Genomic DNA, 22,656 nt, shown 5'->3' on the forward strand with positions numbered 1-22,656 from the left:
GCTTAAAACATTATTCTTTAAAGGTGGCATATTTAACCTCTGTCTTTTCATTCACACAGTCTTCTCAGATCTTGGCTTTACAATCTCTTCAGTGCTTTCAACAGTGTGAAAGAAAGAGAACACTAAATTCAAGATCTTGAGGACCTGTGTTTGTAATTACCATGTGATTGTTTAGGCTATTACAAAGAAAAGAGATATTGTTGTTGAAGTCAGGCATGTGCATGCTCAGTACAGCGACCTGCATGTCTCTGCATATCACCCCTCAACAGATGATGTCAGTGTAATTATAGAATTGTCAGAGTTGATGAATAGTTAAAGAAGATGTATTTTAAATGTGAGAATGTCTTGGTAAAAAGACAGTTTTCACTTTTTGAGTGCATAATGCAGTTTCCAGTTCCCTCCCTTAAAATGTTGACATGTGCAACTGAAGGCTGTGGCTGTAATGCAATGTGTGCACCTGTGTGTCTCTGGTCCTTGAGCATGTGGCTGTCAATGTTCTATCAAGGATTTGCAATGATATTTGACTGTCTCTCTCTGTCCATCTTCAGTCAGGGCATCCCACCAAACAAAAGGCTGAAAACATAGTGGAATCCCCTGGCTGCCTTCAGAGGTGGCACAGAGCACGTGTGATAATCTCCAGAAAATTAAGTCAGATTGCTACCAGCCTTACTTGATTTTACTTTTTCGTCCATGCTGGGATGAGGGTTCAGTTTTAACTCTCACCCTCTGGGGCTGCCCATGGTAAACAGGCACACTGTTATTTGTGTAAAGAGGAAAACTTACTAATAGCCAATAAACTTACAGTTTAATGTCTTAAAGTGAAAAGGAAAAGTGTTCCAATCAAATGGGATTAAATTTTTCAGCATGTCTTCTGCACGGGGAAATATATCCATTTCTAGCTTTTGGGTTCAGTTCTAAATGAAACATTTATGAAATATCTGTTATTTCACAAAGGAAAGAATTCCCAGTTTTGTCCAGTTTGGTGAGGGTATGGAATCTCTCCTCCTGGCATCCTTCTGCTGCTGGCAGGACAAGAACAGCAGACTAGAGATTCACCTGATCTCCCATAGGTTGAAGAAGAGCAGCTACCTCAGCTGAGGTTTAGCTTGTTCATTGGAACTCAGGGCACTGCTCAGTCCTAGCTCTGGGACTATGTACAACTCAGCCCTACAAGAAAACCAGCTGCTCTTTGGTTGCAGTCTGACATGAAACTGATTCATTCTGGTGTCATTCATTCACTTGCTTTTGGGGCTCAGTCAGCTATAAAATCTTTCCTCTTAAATGGAGTCACTGGAAACTAAGGCAACAACTCTTCCAACTGCAGTTGTCCAGTTGGTTGCAACGTAAGATATTTTGATCTGGAACTGAGCATTGATCATGCCATAGCAGCACTTGGGGCTGGCCATACAGAGATTTTGGGAAGATTTAGTCTTTGTGAGGAAAGCCTTGCAGATTAAAAGGCGCAAGTATTAAATTTCACTGTGATTAATAACCCAGACAGAAAGTACTGAAACCTTCCAAGTAATAGACGACCTGATATCTGTTCACTCCACTGCACTTTCTAGACCTTTGTAAGACCCTTCTGAAAACATGAATGGATGAAGGAAAAAAAGTGGGAATTCTCTGCACTGTGTATGTACGTCCCATGGGCATGCATATATACAAACATGTGCATGTTTGTATACACTTAGATGTATACGTGCATGTAACAACAGAATTTTAGTATATGTAAGTATCACACGAAATACTTAAGGATTTTTTGTGATATTTTAATACAGTGACAGCTATTTCACCTTTTTTTTCATTTGTATACATCATGAGCCAACCCAAAAATGGCATCCATTAGCACAGCCATCTTTTTGCTGTGGCTTGGTGCTTATGTTGTTGGCTCTTCTCTGATGAGAACCTTTGCTGGTGAGATGCCATGAACAGATGTGCACACTCCTCTCTTGGTGGTGCTTCCCTCACTTAACTTCACGCCTCTCTCCTTTCTTCCCCTCCCTTCCCCGTGGAACCTCACCCTTGCATAACCCAGCACGGACTTCACGGAGCGTTTCAACCCCAGTGTCCTGAAGGACTCTGCCCTGTCTACACACAAACCCATTGAGGTGAAGGGCCTTGGCGGCAAGGCTACCATAATTCACGCGCAGTATAACACCCCGATCAGCATGTATTCCCAGGATGCTATCATGGATGCAATTGCAGGCCAGGCACAAGCCCAGGGTGGAGAATTTGCTGGGTAAGGTTATTTCCTTCTGTGGAATGCTCTTTCTCTGCATGATACTTGTAACATCCCTACCTGCATGACACATTTGCTCTTCTTGGACTCCTTCTTTTTTCCTGGGGTATAGTACACACATCCTAGATGGTGTTCGAAAGCACTTCCATGTTTTGAAGTTAAAAGGATGGATCAGTAGAAAATCATAGCATGGTTTGTTGTTGGAAGGGACCTTAAAGATCATCTAGTTCCAGTCCCCCTGCCATGGTCAGGGATACCTTAATTTAACCTAGCTTTTTTGGTATTCCTCCTAGAACTGGTAAGCCCCACAATAATACCTCTAGTGCTCTGTATATGATATCGGATGGGTTTTCATTTTTGATGACTGTGATTTATAATAGCCACTATTATCTGCATAGCTCAGAAAGGACAAAAAAGGGGGATGGAATTTTTATTGATACCTGAAGAATGCAAAATATTTATTTAGCACTGGCTACTGGTTTACTTTTCAGAACAGAGTGTTTTGCTGTATTTTTACTTTCCCTAGTTTACATACAGTACATGTGTTTTACACATACCCTTTGGACTATGGCAAAATCCACTCTTTGATAACTCTGCTTTTCCAATGCATGTTTCTGGACATCTTACCTAATTAACTTATCTAGAGTTGTAATAACTTCACTGAAATTACATATGCAATAAATGTAGCAAGGTTTCTCTCTTACCATGTGTGCTTCTACCCAAAATAGAACTTGCCTTCCTTTGATATGACACCAATGTACAGGTATAGCAAGACACTTTAACGTAGTTTCTTTTCCATATGTTAGCTGCAGGCTTACTCAAAATGAGGATGATTTATGTATTTGCTTGTGCTCCCTTTTACTGGCCATTTTTCTCTTTTTTTATAATTATTTTTCTTTACCTCTAACTTTTTGCATCAATATTGTTGCTCATCACAGCTCTCCCTCATGATGGATCACAAGCAACACCTTTAGCTGGCTTTTGCCATGACTCAGTGAATCTCCACAGGTGTTGAGTAGACTCATATTTCCAATCAGTGAAGTACAAAGAAGTTCATTTGTGTTCTTTGTAAGGGTTCACATCCTTCATAAGCGTGGATTATATGAGACATTTTATGATACATTAGCACTTTCTTGAAATGCTGTAGCATTACATGATGCAAATAGTAATGTTTTAAAAAAATACCTATTTAAATTATCAGATGATTATAAAGTTAATGCTGAATATGTGGATCCTTTTCATTTTATGTTTTCTTCAGTTTCCTCTAATATTCTGAACTTTAATTTGCAGTGGAAACCAAGATGTTTTTTAGCTTGCTTAATCGATCGAGTCTGAGATAAGATTATGCTTAATGCAGAAGTATTTGTATGAGAATTTTTTAATATAAAAGCAGACCAAATTGTGTGCTGATTCATTTTGTCTCAATTATCAGCCTATAATTTCGTCTTGGTTCTTAATTAATCATCTTAGTCCTTTTCATTTGTGCACAAATGTCTGTAGGATGGTAAGGACACTCAGACTGCACATCTAAAGGGCAGACAGCAGCTGGAAACAGTTTACTTGCTTTATCAGTGATGGACAGGCTTAAGATAAGAATTCGTTTTTCTAGTTTGACCATTTGAAATCAGTGATGATGTAACTTCATGAGATCAGAGTCAGGCTCTTGTCACTTAGAAAATAAGCCACTCTTAATGGATCACCATGGAAAACGTCAAGGGAAGAACATAATTTTTCATACAGTGGTTACTCAGACTCCATGCTGAAACTTAAAGATAGAAAATTTTGAATGCCCTGATTTTATATCTTTTCCTATTCTATGGTTTTGGTTTTTTTTAATTGCTCGTACTAAACCAAGAACCAAGAGTGAGTTGGCTGCAGTAAAACCATTTGGACAGTGCATTTTGAGTACATTTCTGTCAAACCACTTCTAAATTCCATTATGCAGTTCTAGCCAAATTTACAAGTCGCATAAAGACATAAATCTAGCACCTTTATCAGGAATAAGATCTGACAGTTAAAGTAGCAGAATCAATAATGTGATAGTACAAACTAAGGTCTTGTGTGTCCTCTACAATAAGTCAACTTCGCTGGCTATTTACCAGTCTACATGAACTTGTTTGTTGGGATGTGGGGTTTTTACCTCTTAGAGCTTTTTTAAAATAGCTGGAATCAGTGTAATATCTGATGTCAGAATATTTTGTTGTATGTCTACAGGGGTAGAAGACTGCAGTGTTCCTAAGTTTCTACTTAATAGCTACTTAATTTAAATCTGGATAATGACTCCAGGGAGTTATTCACATAGTAAACCATAGTTTATAATGAACTCCAAAAAATAAAATTCCATTGCTACTTATTCAGAGAGGTTTGACTGTCTTTAAAGCTTGTTTTAATGTTAAGAATGTGTGACTTAAATGATGATGAAAAAAAGGAAAATCATTTTTATTGACTCCTACTAGAATACCTTAAGGTCTAGAATGAAAACCTCCAACACTCTAACCCATTTGGGAAGAGGGTTTTTTTTTTTCAGTAGCATCAATTTAAAGTAATATGCTTAAAGATGCATGATATTTCTGCACATCCACACCCAGATGGAAAGAAATTAAATTACAGAGAGGTATAACAGAGGTATTAACATAGTTATGTGCATCTTTAGGCTGTCTGTAAGAATCAACTGTCACATTTAGGTTTATGAAATGCTCATAATCAGTGGTGCACTATATTTTACACTTCTATGTTGAATGGCTCATATGTCCTAGTTACTCATCCACAATATAATTATGATTTTAAAAAAAGAAAAAAGCCTGCTGAATTAAAGACAGAGTTGGAAATACTCCAATGCATTGCATTAATTTAGTTCAATTTATATGAGCATGTTTCACTCTGCTGGGGAGGTTAATTCACCAAGCTCCATTTCCTGCCTTAATCATCTACCATACGGATATTAATATGTCGTATTAATGCCACACATTGCTACTGTGAAATTTGTGGTCCAGCCTCCAGCTCCAGTTTTTTAACAATGCTTGAGTTAATGGCATATCTATACATAAACCTTTAAACTGCTTTTTTGTATATTGGTCATGATATAAAAAGAAAGCATTACAGCTAGAGGATTTAAAGAGAGGAATTTGAACTTTCTGGGGCATGCACACAGCTGTTGCCACAGTGGTCCATGGTTGAAATCAGCAGCACTGTCTATCCCTATCCAGTGGTTTATTATCCACTCTACAGCTGGGAAATTTCCTATCACATACAGCAGGTTTTTAAACTTCAGCAAGATTAAAAAGTCATCGTGGGGATACGACATTAAATGTTGGCCCAAATCAGGCAGTCACCTATGGCAGTCATACAGGGCCAGGTTCTGGGCATGAAGCACCCTGAAGCACCTCTGGGGACTTGAAAACAGGGTCATCTTTTGGGGAGCATTAACATGACAGAATAGCATAGCCAAGTGTCAGAAGCAGCAGCAGAAAAGTCCCGAGGGTGTTACTGACTTACTGTTGGTATTACAGAGAATCTCTTTTCCATGCAAAGACTTCTTTGCAGAAGGCAGAACTCACTACTGCAATTTCTTTCCTGCCTCAGCAAGCCCTTCAGCCATATGTGATGGGCCAGAAGAGGAGGACTACTGCTTTCTCTCCACTCTTCCATCTGAAGAAGGCTATGTCCATTGTTGCATACAGGAGCAACACTAATGGAAGCCACTGATGGCACAGCCTTCCCAAAATAAACAAGTCTGCATTCTGCCTTCTGTACCTGCTAGTGTTTGCATATTGTAAAGATTGTGGTCTAGGAAACATGAGCTAAAATAGGAGCTGGAAAATGCTGCTTCCTCCTACAGGCCATCTTTCACACTTGAGAGACTTTTTTACATAACTTGTATATTTTGTGGCAGAGCTTAAACTGAAGATTCAAGGTTTTTTTCTAAATTTACCTTTCAAAGCTGAGTTCTACCCCACAGCTGATTGTGCTGAAACACACAAAAAAACTTGACTGTGGTTTGTACTTTGGTGGCTCCTCAAGAAAGTGAGAAGTTTGCATATATGAGGGTTATGAAGAACATAAATATATGCTATTATGTGTAAATCCATCAAACCAGTGTATATTAGTGCTGAAGGAGTGTGTCAGCTGGGAAATACTGATATTTAAAGCACTACCTGGTACACATTTTTCATCACACTGTATGCTATTGCTGTATGTAGGATGTCAGACATACTTCCTAGCTTTTTCTTGACTCCTCTCAGGCTTTCAAATCACAGACCAAACTTCTTAGTAGATTTTCTCTGCACAGTGGTATCTCAGAGAGCACTTACTTCAAGCCCGAACCAAGGTAGAAACTGTTGGACCAAGTGGCCCTTAACTTTTAACAGAAATATTTCTCAGTTCTCATGAAGTTGAGCTTGCTGCTTGCAAAGGTCTTTATGGAATAGCATAAAGCTGTTACAATAAATCACTTGCTTCAAAAATAGACCTTGTATTTAGGGCAACCATGGAGCCAAGTTGCTCCAAGCACACATCATCCCCTCAGTGTATATTTCTGCAGCTCTGTTAATAGTTAATTTTAATTCTGCTATGCAGAAGTTATTTTCACTGGGGGGAAAAAAAAAAAGCTATTGAGTTACTAAGCCTGTTTCTAGTCTACATCATAAATCAAAGAGAGGTTACCTCACTTGTGCTACAGACCTGTGTAGCTTTGATTTTAGGTGTGCACACTGGGTATGTCACTTTGCAAGATGATTAAGCATGTTTTAAGTCCCTGAGATACATTCTGTCATTAAAGATTTCAGATACTCCTTATATGTGCAAGTCTTGGGTACAAGTCTAGACTTCTTGTGCTTCACATATTTAGTAGACAATGAATCCAGACTATGGCAGATTTCAGTTTGAAAAAGAATCATGTCTAGAAAAAGCTGTAAAAGCCTACTACATTTTTTTTATAATGAAATACGGGGTTTGTTTCTAATTGCAACCTTAAGGTACACTGGCCCAACACTGTAATTTAAAGACATAACATAGAACAGTACCAATATGAAGTCATTTTTACAAGAAATAATATGGAATAAAAATTGTCAGAGAAATAAATGTTTTTGCCTGGCCTACTCTCCTTTATCACTACAGATTATTCTAACCACTGTAAGCTTGTGTGCCTGCGCTGGCTGAGGAATCATGAACAGGTATTTCCAAGCAGATTTGAATGATAACAGGCCCTTTCAGAGATAGAATGAGCCATAACATAAAATTGATCCACGTATCTTTTTAAGAAGTGATCATTTCAAAGCCATGTTGGGGATGGCTGGGCGAGAAACTGAGACCAGAGAGCTGCTTCCAACGTTTCCCTTTCTGAATTGCAGTGCCCTCCCTATTAAGGATACTCACGTGGACAGTGCCTCTCCGGTGTATCAGGCTGTGCTTAAAACTCAGAACAAGCCTGAGGATGAGAGCGAGGACTGGAGCCGCCGCTCTGCCAACCTGCAGTCCAAGTCCTTTCGTATCCTTGCCCAGATGACTGGAACTGAGTACAGTAAGTCGAATGACAAAACATCCCCCTCATCCTGATTTTAGATTCATGTTTTTCCTTGCTGCCCTGGTATTGGCCACTGATACTCAGGGAAGACTCATGTCCAGGCTCATGTAGTTGTCAGCAAGGGTGAAGATCCTGGATGTAACTTGAGGGAATTCAGAAATCAAAGTGAGCAATCTCACCTTAACGCTTTATGAAGAAAATTCTTTGATCTGCCAGAGGTCTCACCATAAAAGTATAATAGATTGTACAGTAAACGAGCATTTGGGACCCCATAGTTATTCCTACTTACAAATCAAGTCTCTGCAGTACAGTCTTTGGGTTTCCTACAGCCTAGACATACAGAGCTGTCCATTCTTTAGACAAAAATGATAAACAAGTAACAGTCATTTGTACAGTAACACTTATAGAAGTGACTTCTGGAGGTCAAAAAAACCTGTGGATCACCATTTGTATGGAATCTATGGCTCTATCAGCCCTGTATGTCTAAACGTAGATCTGACACGAATGTCACGGAGCTGTAACTTTGTTGCTTGTTGCCTATGGAAATGTTGTTATGGTTACCTGGTACTAACCCCACAGGTGGTTTCTGATGTAGAGAGAAGGAAGGTCAGGGCCTTTTCCTGCATCAGGGGGAAATACTGAGTATTTCCTCCCCCATTAATCTGCTGCTGCTGTCTCTCCTGCTTTGTACAAAACAGCAGGACCTCTCTGTAGAATCATTGCCTACAGCTGTGAAACATTGCTAGTAATGAATGGGAAAGTAGTTGTAATAGCTACTTTCTGACATCCTCCTTCCTGTCCCTAGGGAACCGCTCCTCTTCATGATGTTCTTACAAATTCCACTGCTGCAAAGTCAACATGAATGCACCTTTAGATATGCTTTTGATATGTTTCTAAAGAATTTATAATACCATAAAGCCAATTCATTTCTTTCTGTTTTTTAACTGAAACATTTTTTTCTACAGTGCAAGATCCAGATGAAGAAGCCCTAAGGAGGTCAAGGTAGGCAACTCCCTGTGAAAAATACAGCTTTATCCTTCCTTATAACCCAATAATGTTTTAAAGTGGCATTAATATGAACTTCCTTTATTATATTTTTGTCCTAAATTATTCTAATACATTTACTTAAAAAATCACTAAAATTAAAACGCTGATATTGAGAGGCATTTGAATGAGAAGGATAACAAATTAGCATGCTTTTAGGAAAAACAGTGCAAATTTCCTGATGTGTGTGATCAAATCTGAAAGCTCTCTGCTCATGCAACTTTCCTGTACTTTTCTGGATGTGTGAATGTGATGAGTTCCAAGCCCTGTGTAACTACTTGACTGTGTAAGTGGATAAAAATATATAATGTTGTGATGGCACTGAAATTTGTGAGCAATTTATTTGGATGACCCTCTGACTGACATTTGATTTTCCTTAAATGATACAGTAAAGGAATTGTTTCCATACATACCCATAATCATTAGCTTATGTTTTGTTTGGAATAAATATGACCTAAATTTGTAGAATATGGAAGCACAGGACTGCTTTTGCTAATGGATAAATGTATTTGTTTCATGGGATGAATCAAAAAACGTTGAAAAAGTGGATATGTTCAGAGATATAATATGGAATTAAAGATTTATCATCATCCTGCATAGCCAGGAAACAGATGTATTAAAGATTCTTATTGAGCTTAAAAACTGCAGTTGAATCAGGAGCATCCTGCATGCAAGCCTTACTTTCTGTTTGCATACTTCAAATCCCTGTTTCACATTAGCTGCTCTAGGCCGCAGGCTGGGTTTGTGATGTGTTTGGTACTCAATCCACCTCCTCTTCTTTTTCTGGTTTTTTTTTTTTTTACTGCCATGTGGCTTCTTTAAAGGTTCTGAGCTTTTGATCACAGTGCAGGTTACAAATGTTGAATCAGTGAGAAAGATACCTGCTATCTTCCCTGTGAGAATACAAGAATGCTTTCAGTTGGTGTCTGCTATAAACCTTCCCCTGCAGTTCACCCAAGTTCATGGCTGGGTGCCCGAACATCAGGCTTGACGTTACAGCCCTCAGGGATTTATTTTTTCCCTCAAATGTGCAAGCCTAATTCTCATTACATGTATTGTGCATTATCTGTTTTGATGTAATAGCACACATCCAAATCCTTATTATGATGGGATTTAAAGCAGTGTGCTGAACTTAACAGTGCCACATTCATATCTGAGGGTAATATGTTGTTTTTAAGAAATAATCTCTCTAGGTGTAGTCTGTGGCTTTGGAAAATAAAAAATAGTGGAAACTTTACATGGTATATGTTGACAATAATTATCTGGTAACACATCAACACACGTAAATTGCACAATCTAGCCAGTGTAACTTCAAGCACATGACTGTGTACACTGTGCTTTTCACATTTTCTTTAGGTATCACTGTGTTATCCTTTTCTTTCCCAAGGACAGTGCTGGTTATGTTTAGGCACATCTGAACAGGTTTAAGGTATGCATTGATAGTAGAGGCATAAGGGAGCATATATAGGTGCTTACACAGGGACAGTGCAACTGGTGTGAGCTCTGGTGCCAGGAATGAAGTGGGGTCTCCTTCCTACCCCACTGACAGTGCTGGCACCATCTGGGTGCTTGATACCCACCTCAAACATTGGACACAGTCCACTGGAGATTTGGCAGCAGGGCCCTGGTTGTGCAGGCATCTGTCATTGTGGCCTCAGGCAGGCTGTGAGTGATCTCTCTCTGGTGCTTTCTCTTGTCTCTTTGTGTCATCTCCTCAGTGCAGCCAACAGGAATTACATGGTATGGTGATCAAGTTTCTTCCAAACACTTGGGAGTGGGGGGAGGAAAGATGTGGCTTATTCTTGGCAGAACTGTTTTACATAAAAATAGTCACGTTTAGATTGCTGCTTCCAACTTCATGACATATGTTCCGAAGAAAACCCATAAACTTGGGAATTTTTGGGTGGCAGAAAATTCCTTTCAGTCAGTATTAATGAGTGTGTTGCATGATTGTCCTTTGCTCATGCTACTGCTGTTTTGAAGGCATGCATGAGTATAACTTGCTATGAAAACTTTTCATTGCTGGTGTGACAATTGTTATGGAATATTTTCTGGAGAGATGGGATCCATTTCAAGCCAAACAGATGTTTCTGAATACCTTTTCCTTGAATGGAGGGGTAATATCTTGAAAGCACTAAGGGAGTTCTTAAATTACATGTCAGACCCACTGGAGCTAGTGTATTCTGGTATAGCTGGAAAAAACGCCATCAGGAAGTTTCAGCTAGGAATACTTTATGTCTCTTAATTACCAAAAAGCATAAAAAATAGTTTGAGAAGTCCTACATCAAGACTCTGTTAGGACTATTACTTGCATGACACTGTGTTATTAAGAACAAAAGATTCAGAAATATCAGTGAATTTGTTGGCATTTACTCTGTTTATTGTTTTGTGCTTTCCTCAGCCCGAGGAGTAAAACCAGCCCAGTCTGCTCCTTTCTGTTTGACTGGTTTCACTCTTGAGTTCCACTGTATTAACACAATTAATTGTCTTGTGTTTTGAGTGTAAATAATGAGGAAAACGACCTTGTTTGCAATGACTGCAAAAAGTTTTGTAAATAATGAGAACATTTCATTTTTCATTCTGTTCGCTATACTTCTCCTTGACTGTGCTATCATCGCACATCCTCCTTCTTCCCCTTTTTATATACAAAAGCTGAATTTAAGCTATAGAGGATCTAAAAAAGTTTAAATCCTTAGAGGTGCTGAACATGGCTCGAGCAACCCAGTCTGCAGTCAGGGGTGGCAGGAGGTGGCCAGTACTTCACAGGACTCTGCTTTGAAAATCCTGTTGTTCTGCTTTGTGACACAAATGACCAGAAATACCTATGCAAATGTCAACACTAATACTCACTAATTCTGAGGAAGCTACAGAAAAGTACTGCTGAAACCTGGCATTGATGGTCCTTGCAGGAAGGACAGCAGGTTATATATGGGCTGACCTAGGTCTTACAGAATGGAAGATATTTGCATTCATTTTGCACTTGTATGAGTTAATTTTCACTGACTGCTCAGTTGTGTGAGAGGGAAGGAAAAGCCAAGAGAAACTGCTGGGAGGAAAACAATGGGATTACACTGCATTTCTAGCAAAAGCAGCCCTGTAATACCAAGCACAAGTCAAAGAATAAGAAGTTATATCAAGTTACTTCTCAGAAATACACAACTGCAAAACCTTTTATGCATGGTCCAAAAAGCATCACCCAGCCTTCACTGTGCTGATTTGAAAGCTGAGGAAAAAATCCAAATAAATTGCCATTGCCCTCATTGTAAGGCAGGGGAGTGGTAGCCATGGTCCCTAACCCCTTTCTTTCTCCCTCCTTTCTTTCTTCTGTGTATGTGTGTCTCTCTCTGTCTCTGTCTCTCTCTGTCTCTGTCTCTCTCTCTCTTTCTTCATGCCACAGGGAGAGGTTTGAAACGGAACGTAACAGCCCACGCTTTGCCAAATTGCGCAACTGGCATCACGGCCTGTCCGCGCAGCTCCTTAATGTTAAAAGCTAAAGGCCCCCAGTCAGAGGGCAAACCCGAGAGAGTTACAGGAACACATTAACTGCTGCCCTGAGTTAGAGCCTGAGCATGTCACTCGTGCAAACATGTACTGCCAGGCAGTAGGTTTCTGGTTTTAGCCTGTTAGCCATTCACTGTCACCAAAAGTGAAATCATGATACAACCCAGGTCATGTTCTTCATGATAAAGTAGTTTAGGTTTTTTTTCCCTTTACTATCTTAAACTTCAGTACACAGCAAAGCATCACTATTGTAGTCTCCTGACTTTAATTCTAGAAGAAAATGAGAGGGAAGTTATTGACAGTATTTATTTAGGAGGAAGAAGAATGAGACTTTCACTGAGTTTTACTGATGTAAAGATAATGAAGTAGGAGAAAGAAAGTTGAAAAGGAAACTGATTGGCCTAGACTTTGCTAAATGTATAATACACTTAGTTTGCATAGTTGAACGATGCTGTTTGAAATAAGATATTAGCAATGTGAAGTTGTATTTCAATGTATTATACTGGCAGAAGTCATTTACTGAAACCATTGCTGTAAGTTTTGGGTTGGCAACTTTAATTTATCATTATATAAAAGTGAGAGATAGCTGGGATTGCTCAGGATCTGCAAGGAAATGACATTTTGCTAGAGGTGATTTAGGAGTGAGAAGAATATATCATACTGCTGGTGCACTGAAGCTTTTAAAAGCATCTTGTAAGTTTTAAGGAATATGTTGCCCATTATGTATTGCTCTTGCTTTGACTCACATTTTTTTCTGTATATAGCAGCATGCTTTATCTGAAATAAAAGGTTTTAAAACTAAAATAATTATGTGCCTGTTTTACACAGTACTTTATTCTGTTTTAAAACAATAACTGCTTCAACTGATTATTGAAAAAAGGAGAACTTTTCTTTCCCAAATACAAAATTTGGTTAAAAAGCTTTCCATTATTAGCTATAATTCTTATTGACCTTTAAGTTGTCTGAATTGGAATAAACCTGACAAAGCAGTTGTCTTAGGTACCTTTATCTGGTAGCAGTAATTCCAATCAAAGGGATTAGTGCACGAGATCAGATTGAAACTGTTACACTTTTTGCTGCTTCCAGATTTGTCTTAGCAGTCCATACAAGAACCAAGTTCATTCAAGCTCCCATTTTTTTCTGTTTTATAGAAATAACGAAAAGCTACTGTTCATGGAGAATTTTGCATGAATCAACCAAATACTGAAGTGTTTAAAGGGTTATCATACTTACATAAAAAACCTAATTCTTCAGTACTACTTAAGAGTACATAAGCACTCATTCCTTTTTAAATGCATTTCCCTTTTCTTAGCTAAATATCAGAGCACTTCAGAACATGCTACTTAATTCACAACATGCATTTATATTTTCCTTAAGGGAGCACAAACAGATTCTGATCACACCATCTTATCAGTACCTATGGTAAATCAGCATCACTGCATGAAATAAGAGCAACATTTTAACTTTTTCTGATTGTTGCCAAGAGCAACCTTTGGTGAACCAAAGTGGTGGTGAATTTTATTTATGTATGGGAAATTTTGATAGAATTTAAAATATCAATAGGCAGTTAAGATTTTTTCATAAAATGTACCTAAGTTAAAAAATCTTCCAGTTCTAATTTTCAATCAAATTAGATGTTTTTATTAATAAGTAGTAATACAGTCTCTTCACTGTAATAACAATTGTGTATCTGTAATGTTTTATGAATATAATACAGATGCTACTTGTTTCCAAGAGTCCTAGTGCATGTGTTAGAACAAAAATGTCTGGATTATATCTCAATGTTTACACTTAATGTTATTTTGAAAGGTATTTTCTAATAATAATTTTATCAGATATGAAATTAACGGAGATTTAATTAAGGAATCACCTCCCCTTAGCTCTGCTTCAGTGGTTTTAATGATAAAAATTCAGTGCGTATAAACCACGTAATCATATAGGGAAATAGTTTTAATCCTTTTTTCTGTAGGATACAGAATGGAATCTAATGCTCTCCTAGCTTGTAGAATGTCAATTCTTTACGCAGTTACAGGGGGGAAAAAGCAATAGGAAAAAATCGTGACTGTCTGGTAGCTTTTAGAACTTTTGCAATGTTAAAGACCTTTTATGAAGGTGCCTTCATTAATCCTTACAGCAAGATTTTTACTACAACTTATTTCAACTGCTTAGTCCAGTCCCTTTTAAAAACATCTCACAAGTGATGGACCTTTTGTTTTAAAACTCAGTCAAGTATTTCTATGTCATTTCTTTTTTATATTTAGACTAGTATTTCCTCAACTCTTACTCCTCAAAAATCTTCCTTTATGTTGTCATGGCGATCTTCAAGTCCAGAAAATTAATGTTATGGATCTTTTTTTGTATAACTCTGAAGAGGCCTTGGTTTTGCTTCCTGAGGAGGGGGCAGACTTTGTCTGTAAGGTAGAGAAATTGGCCTGGATTTTTCCCTCTACTGCATATCATTGCTAGTGACAGTAACAAACTTGGGCCTGATAAAAAAGCACTAACAGCTTTTTAAAAACGAGTAGCTTTGTTCTAGCAAAAGTGCAAGTCTGGCTTACTATATTTCTTTGCTAAATACAAAATTTGATGTGTGGCTGCTGAGTGACCAGCCCCATCTTACAGTGTTTCCTGAGCACTTGCAGAAGTCTGCTGTTTCACACAGGAAAATCAGTCACAGTTAATGGCAGTGAGGCTCAGAATAGGTTCCAGACTGAAGACTCCATGAGTCATAGAATTCTTTAAAACAGTGCTGATGATAGGCAGGCGTATCTGTCCCATGCTGAATATATTTTGACCTGTGGCTGCTATGCTGAGCAGAGGACAGTGGTTGGTGACAATACCGTCTTCTAAATAACCTCCATGTTAAAAATAAAGTAAAACACAGGATGTGGATAATGATATGCACCCCCTGCCCTTCCCAATATTGCCAGTAAAGCATAGTGTTATAAGCATTTAATGAAGACACAGCAAAGCTGATGCCAGTAGGAAATCAAAACCAAAAGGCCTTCCAGGTAAATCTGCTTGTCTGGTTATGGCACAGGGACATGCTCCTTTTCTGCTGTGGTACAAGGCTGTTTGATCTAAACTAACCTGTCTCCTGGATCCTGCTGCCCTGCCTTCTGCTCAAACAGCCCCCCTGACCTCCTGCAGTGCTCAGTTTGCAGCAGAGACACTGACTGCATGCAGCGTGTGCTGATGGGACGTGGCTGCAGTGTGGCTTTAGGAGAGCGGCTGTGACAACTTGACCTCTCTTCCTTTCATGCATGACAAAACCACAAAAGGAGAAAGGTTCTGTGGCTCCTTCCCTTGCCTCCCTCTCTCCATGCCTGCCTGCACCAGGAAGGACAGTATGTTTTTGCTAATACAGAGGTCACTTCATTTCAGTTTCTCTCTCATTATGCACAGCTGGGTAGAGTATATCTTCCACAGCAAGGAACAAGTATTTTTGGGACCACTTTATCACTTCTGAAAAGTCCAACTCTTGCATATCACAGAGCTTTCTGAAACCTTCCTCAGGGGCAGAAGAGGTGACACCAATTTTTCACTTGTGCACTTGGGTTTCCACAGGAGCTAAGTTGATTTTGTGGTTTCTTTAGCAGTGTTTAACATGAGCTTCAGTGACTGGGATTACCATTAGATGTATCAGAAACTTATGTGGATCCTTATACAGATTTGAGTTGGTGAAGTTAAAAAGCCAGAATTTTGGTATGGTGCATGGTATTGCCAGATAATTACTTTCTTTAATGAGTTTGCCTTTAGTCAACAGCTTTCTACAGGATACATGAAAATTAATTGACTAAAACTTGTTCTCAAGCACAATAACATCTTTGTTCTGTGGCTGCTAATCAAAGCCATCTGACACCACCAAGACAAGCTAAGGCATCTTGATTTCCTTCCTTGGTTGGCCAGAATTTCCAGTGATTAACATTGCTGACCTGCCCAATTGCCAAAAACCTCCTATCTGCTGCTCAGATTACCAAAATTGCTGCTTTTGAAAGACATACCCTATCTTTTCACAGCAGCCTGTGAAATAAAGCAGACTTCTCTAGGTAGATTTCTCACTTAAGGAACATAATAAATAAAAATAACCACATCAGTTCAGTTTAATGTCTTCTAATCCCCACTTACCTTTTAACAGCTGAAGAGTGACAAAAGCATAGGAATAGTCAAATAACTCAATTGTCTCCATGGAATTCTGAGTGAAATCAGAAGAGAAAATTGATCACATTTTCTTCCCCAAAATACTCCTGGGAGTTCTATGGGGAAAAAATTATTTAGAAAACATAAATCCTTTGTTTCCAAGTCAGTTCCCTGTAGAATAAATTGGTCAAAATAGTGACTGTAAGGTACAATGTATCCACGTGAATGTACCCACTTATAATTGAAAGATTGAAGCCTCCAAATGCAGTTCGAAAATACCATGAAGCTTTTCTCAGAATAGTTCATAGAGAAAGTAATGCATAAACTAACAGAGCCTGCTAAAGCTGAAATGAAACTTTGGGTGTGGGTGTACTGACCTATATGTAGCATCTTATCTTTACCACCTCAGTCTCCTGCATGTTCCTGTCCACCATGTAACTTTTGCACGGTCAGAAATGAACATTAACTTTCATTTCTACTGTGCAGCCTTCAAAATGTTCATGTGCATCCTTCAGCTGATGCAGGTGGCTTATCAAGACATCAGTGCTGTCTTTCTCTCTGACTGCTCCCTTGCATTACCTTCAGTCCAGCAAGGGAAAAGCAGTTCTAACATGCAGCAGGTTTTCCAACAAGCATTGTAACTCAGAGGCACTCAGTTGGGGTCTGTGGATCATCAGCCTGGCTCACAGCTTGGCTTAGGGTGAGCTGGAGCATAGCACTGGCACTGCTTCCTTTTATTCTGCTTCTAAATTGCATTAATGTCAGCAAAATTACCCTAAGCACTAATAACTTCCTAATAGTTCATTTCCATGTAAGCATTTGCTGTAGCTGACCCAGAATGTTATCTGATTACAACTGAGAGAGAGGGAAGGTAAGAAAATCCTTAAGAGAGCTTATGAAATAAAATTTAATCCACATTCTGAAAGAATGACAACAGTTCTAATTCATACCACTTAGCTATTTGATTCAGGAACTGAACAGCACAGACACATTGTTGTGTTTCAGGGGCAGCTTCAAACTTAGCTTAATGCCATGTAGAGGAAGTATGAATTTTCTTATCATCAGTGTGCACAAATTAAAAAGTAGGTCTGAAAAGACCTACCCCCTGGAAGTCAAACCTCTGAGTTATTGTTCTTTTCTCAGCTTCCCTGGAGAAAAGTGAAGTCATGATGGAAAGAACACTTCAGTGAAAGGGGAATCATTTCCTGGTGTACAAAACCCAAACTTGTTGTGCATTGGTTTTGTCTGTAGTGGTCACAAATGCAGACTGAGAGTTTAGATCCTGTGCTCAGGTGCCTGGTGGCAGATCCCTGCACTTTACCAGCGGGGCTATAGAAAGCTAGAGGAAATCATTCAAATCCAATTGCACACTTAAGGTCAAGATAGGGAATAATTATCTAAATTAAATCCCAGCTCAAATTGCTACACATGCTCAGAATTTTGCAGTCTTTGTTCTTACTAAAGTTATGTATTTACCAATAAGATAAAATTTAAAATTGGAGTACGTATGTCAAATATCACAATGTAAACCTTGGGCTAGAGTTATCTTACCTTTCCCCAACGCTGGTGCTGCTGTATGTCCAGCTGCATTTATTCTGTGACTGTTACATTTAACAGCAACCCTGTAGATTCCACTAAAATGCATTCATAGGAGGGGTTGGCTTGGCTGCTTTGATTGAGTCCCATACAACATGTTGAGAATGAGTTGCTGGTTGTTTTTCACTGGATCTATGACAATGTGCTTTTCCTATTCTGTGCCACTGTCTGCACAAACCAGGATACCTTCTGTGAGAAAAGTATTTCCCTTTTTGGAAAGAAGACCTAGTAGGATATATTGCAGTTGTTTTGGCGTGGGCTGCTCACATTCTTAACTACAGTGGCTGAAAAAGAGAGACTAGCTCTTCTACCCCTTTTTGTGATCCCAAGCCAAAGTTCTAACTAAACCAGCATGACAGTCATCTTCTGTCCTCTCCAGTTAACTGCCTGTCATTTCTTTGTTTGTCTTCTGGTGTCTTCGTTAAAATAACAGAAATATAGCATGGGGGAAAAAAAGGCAAGCAACCTCAACAGTCTTATAGAGTCATCTGGTCATGGAAAAATCCTCAGCTGCAAATCCAGAAAGGTAGAAATAGCCTCATTGGATCAGAACAGCAGTTTATCTAGCTCAGTGTCCAGTTTCTAACAGTGTCTGTGTCTCATGCCTTTGAGACAAAAAATGTTTGGAAGGCAATTACAAAATAGCTTTCACGCAACTTTTCTCCCAGACACCCTATAAGAATTTCTTTTAAAATTACTCTGTAAGTTCTACTTCTTAAAAGGAAATTTTATTTGTAGGCAAATATGCTTATATAAATATATGTTAGGATGAAAGCTATCGTAAGTCTGATTAGTCCTGCAAGTCCACACTATACTGTTAGAAAAACGGAATTTTTAATTTCAATAAATATAGATCCTAATAATCTATTTCCCCTTTGAAAAAAGACTACTGCATATCTGTCAGACTCTACAGAAGACTATTGGATTCTCAATACAGTAAAATACTGATTAACTGAACAGATACTTCTATGAAAAAAATCTAAAATCTCTCATTAAAGAGAGTGAGCTGATATTTTAAATACTCATCAGGGGTTAAGGAGAGTTTATTTCAGTTCTTTGCATTGCTGTGGACTTTCTTTTAGACCATGAACAATTCTATTAAGTTTTAGTCTCTCATTTGTAAAATTAGAAAAATAGTCTTGCTGCATGAGAGTACAGAGGAAAAAAACTCAATTACAATACTCACTTTTTGCTTCAGTACTGAAAGAGTAGTTGAAGGACCATGTGGTCCCTTGGGACACCTCATGTTTCTTATGTCACCAGGTCTTCATTACACATCATATGATTCTGTCTCCACAACCTTTTAGTGGAGCAGAGCTTTTCAAGAGAGAGAGTCTGCATCTGTTACTATCAGAGAAGGTAGATGGAAGGTGCACCACCTCCATATTTCAGCTTGCCTGCTACATGTGCATGTTTGGGAATCTTTTACGTTTGGTTCCCGAAAATAAACTAGAATGGGAAAGCATTCCAATGTCCCGTACGTATAGTTCAGATTTAGCATACTCATTTATTGGAAACTCTCTGAAGATTCTCCAGGCTATTTTTAGGATCCAATAGCACACGCAAGCTTGGCTTGCAAATGAATTTTGCCTTCTGTTACTCAAGCTATTGTAATTCTTGTTGGTGTGTGGGAGAGAAAGACTCTGTTTCTATAATTTCACTCACTCTGTCTTTAGCAACATATCACGTAGCATATTTTTATGAGAAGAAAACATTTCATAGTTTCACTGTATAATATACTGTGTAATTAGGAAGACAGTATATTGCATAAATAAGTCTTGTTTGAAATACAGGTCCAACATTTAGTGAAATCTGTGGGAGTTGCACTGTTCTCTCAGAACAGTTATTGACTGAGGCCTTTCTGTCAAAAGCCATTTCAGTGGGGACTAAGAACAACTGCAAACAAAAAAAATCCCCCACAATAATTACAAATCTTTCCCAGATAGCTCAAAACTATTATCCACTACTGTCAGTTATTGCAGCAGCCTGTGTAGACAGAGATACAAACAGCTCATAATATTCTGAGCCAAATTCTTTCATGTTGTGAAGGTATTGACTTTACTGAGCCTGCCTGAGGGATGTATTTGGCTAAAAAGTAGTTATTTCTGCATTTAGTTAGCAAAAAAATGTTTTGATTGTAAAGGCCAGAAATCCAATAGTCTGTTTTTTAAAATGCAGCTATTGCCAGTCAGAGGCACATCTGATCTTGAGCGTTTCTTCTTGGTAGCCAAATGGGAATTACTCCTATTGACTGGGAAGAGAAATAGTTCCTGGAAGCAAAACCATGAAGAAGTGTTATGTGCCTTTGAACTCATTTTTCCCTTTACTCTCTGCCTTTTCTTTTGCTTTATTCTGTGGAAGCATTTTTACTATACTTCTCCCTGTCTCTCTTTTTAATCTTCACAACTCCCCTGCCATCGTCATCATTGTTATCCAATATTGTACACTTGGGGAAAATGCTTTTGTGAAATCCCGACCTCAGAGTTACTTTGAGTCAAGGGACTTCTTTTTGCCTTGTTCAGTGTAGCCACAGCTTTTGGAGCCGAAAAGTTTGGATCAGATTAATTGTAACAACAGAAGCTTAGCACTGCTTCAGCCTGACCCCAACTGCCTGCCTTTTGGTCTTGGCTGTCATTGCTCATAGAGCATTTGGTAACACTGGAGATAAACAATGCTGTACTTTCTTTCCAGGCCGTGACTATATTATTTAACATTGTTGCATGATTATGGCTTTTGATAAATTAACACTTCCCACACGTGCACAGTCTCTAATCCGTCCTCCTGCACCTTGTTTCATCCTGGCTTTCCTGTAGCTGGCGTTGCAGTGAACTCACAGCTTGGTTACCATAAGACAGTGTTTGGTTTCTCATTGCTTCAGAGTGGTGAGCCATCGACCTCATTGGGGCATTTCTGTTCAAGGCAGGCTCTTCCCTACCGACCACAGGAACATCTTAGTCAGACACACACATCTGAGAGGCATTTCAGGTCAACTTCTGGGTTTCAAAATCTGGCTTCAATTCATATATTTTAGGGTTACATTTCAGTTAGAGGTTTTAAAAATTTGTAGAGAACACCTATGCCCAAGCCTTTGCTGATCTAAACTGGATTGGTTTTTATAACTCTATCAGAACTGAACTAAGGAAAGAATATGTGACTGAACATATATATGTAAATGTATAAGTACATGACACATTACTGATAATAATGTGGAAAATATTAAGAATAGCCTTCCAAACATAATGTAAGTTAATGATTGGGGCCCAGCAAACCCACATCATTCCTTTTTTGTTTTCAAAGGACGCTTCAGAAAGAAAGTTCAGTTGGGTAAATGAGGACATTTGCTTTGTGGTTTGTAATTTTAGATCCCACTTAAGAAAAGTGTTCTCATTTGGCATATTTCAGCTTTAAACCTGTTGAAATTTCAGCACAATTCCTTAAATAGGAAGGGATGCAATCACCCATTAAATTGCTAAATAGTGAGACTATCTCAATTACTTAACTAACTGGATTTCAAACTTAGGTGTTTAAGGCTAATGGATTCTATTCTTTATGAAAATACTTGTGTCTTAACTTCTTACAGATAAACAATTGCTTGCATTTAAACTGATCAGTTATTTTTTAAGTGTGTATGTGTGTTTCCAGAATAACAGCCCAGTTCTCAATCAGTGAAACTGAGGCTGACTTAATCCTCACCTCAACAAAGGCATGAGTTCCAGTTGGAGGAATTATTGATGAAGGAATTGTTTCTACTGCAATTTAAGTTCAGAAAACTAGTATTTGGGTAGGGCAGAGAATTTTTAACTGAAGCCAGGCATAAGAAATCCTTTTTGTATAAGTCTTTGTTAACCATTTAACTGCTTATCACTTCAAAATATCGGCTCCATGAGGACTGCCCACCTCTGTTCTGCTGGAATATTATGGAATCCTTTTTTAAAAGGGAAATTCCTAAGGTCAAAACTATTCCTGAAATTACATACACACATACAATGTCCAATTTGTAACTGTTCATTTTTCTTTTACTTTATTATTGAAACAAAGTTGTTTACAACTGATAAGAAGCATACAGCAGACTTGTTTATCTGGTGGGTTTCACCTGGAAAGGTGAACAGGTTTCTCACAACTATATTTATGAGCAACCACTCTAGGATGCTTTTTGCAACCAAACATTTCTCCTCAACCCATGTTCTTTTTCCCTGGTTGTTTTGGGTGGGTTTTTTTTGCCACCACTGGCAGTTGCATTTATTTCATACTGTATCCCCTCCTTTCACAGAGACAAGGAAAAGGTTGCAGCAGCATCAGAAAACAGGTAATGTTTGCTGTGTTTGATTTATTTCCTGTTAAGAGTGTATCTCCACTTTCTCCATATTGTTCTTACCTCAAAAAACATTGAGTTTGTACACTGTTTGAGCAGATGATGAAAGTAGAGGTTTCAGCTAAGTTAGGCATTTCTTTCTAATGCACTGTGATGTGGGACAGGTGAGGATTGTGTTTCTCATAGCTTACAAACCTGAAAAATAAGTTCTTAATCAAATATTCTTTAAATTGAGTACTGTCAGTTTGTGATGGAGTTTTAAGAACAATTTCCATTTTAAACTTTGTCTAGACTGTTCAAGAT

The 22,656-nt window shown here is 38.5% G+C and overlaps 1 protein-coding gene across 11 annotated transcripts in view; it reads left to right on the top strand.

Annotated features, from left to right (window-relative positions):
* The window catches only part of LDB3 (LIM domain binding 3), a 108,293-nt gene that overhangs the window by 58,032 nt on the left and 27,605 nt on the right, over nt 1-22,656 (top strand). For 8 of the 11 annotated variants that reach the window (XM_017746390.1, XM_017746392.1, XM_017746393.1 and 5 more), the window contains exons 5-7: nt 7,588-7,757; nt 8,726-8,762; nt 22,312-22,347. In XM_017746390.1, coding sequence (XP_017601879.1) covers nt 7,588-7,757; nt 8,726-8,762; nt 22,312-22,347 — 243 coding nt within the window. Of the gene's footprint in view, nt 1-2,035; nt 2,240-7,587; nt 7,758-8,725; nt 8,763-12,201; nt 13,113-22,311; nt 22,348-22,656 lie in introns of those variants that run through there. The other 3 variants (XM_008642784.2, XM_017746401.1, XM_017746395.1) reach the window with 2 other exon arrangements.

This window comes from Corvus brachyrhynchos, unplaced genomic scaffold (assembly GCF_000691975.1).
Source record: "Corvus brachyrhynchos isolate BGI_N302 unplaced genomic scaffold, ASM69197v1 scaffold279, whole genome shotgun sequence".
NCBI classification, from domain to species: Eukaryota; Metazoa; Chordata; class Aves; order Passeriformes; family Corvidae; genus Corvus; species Corvus brachyrhynchos.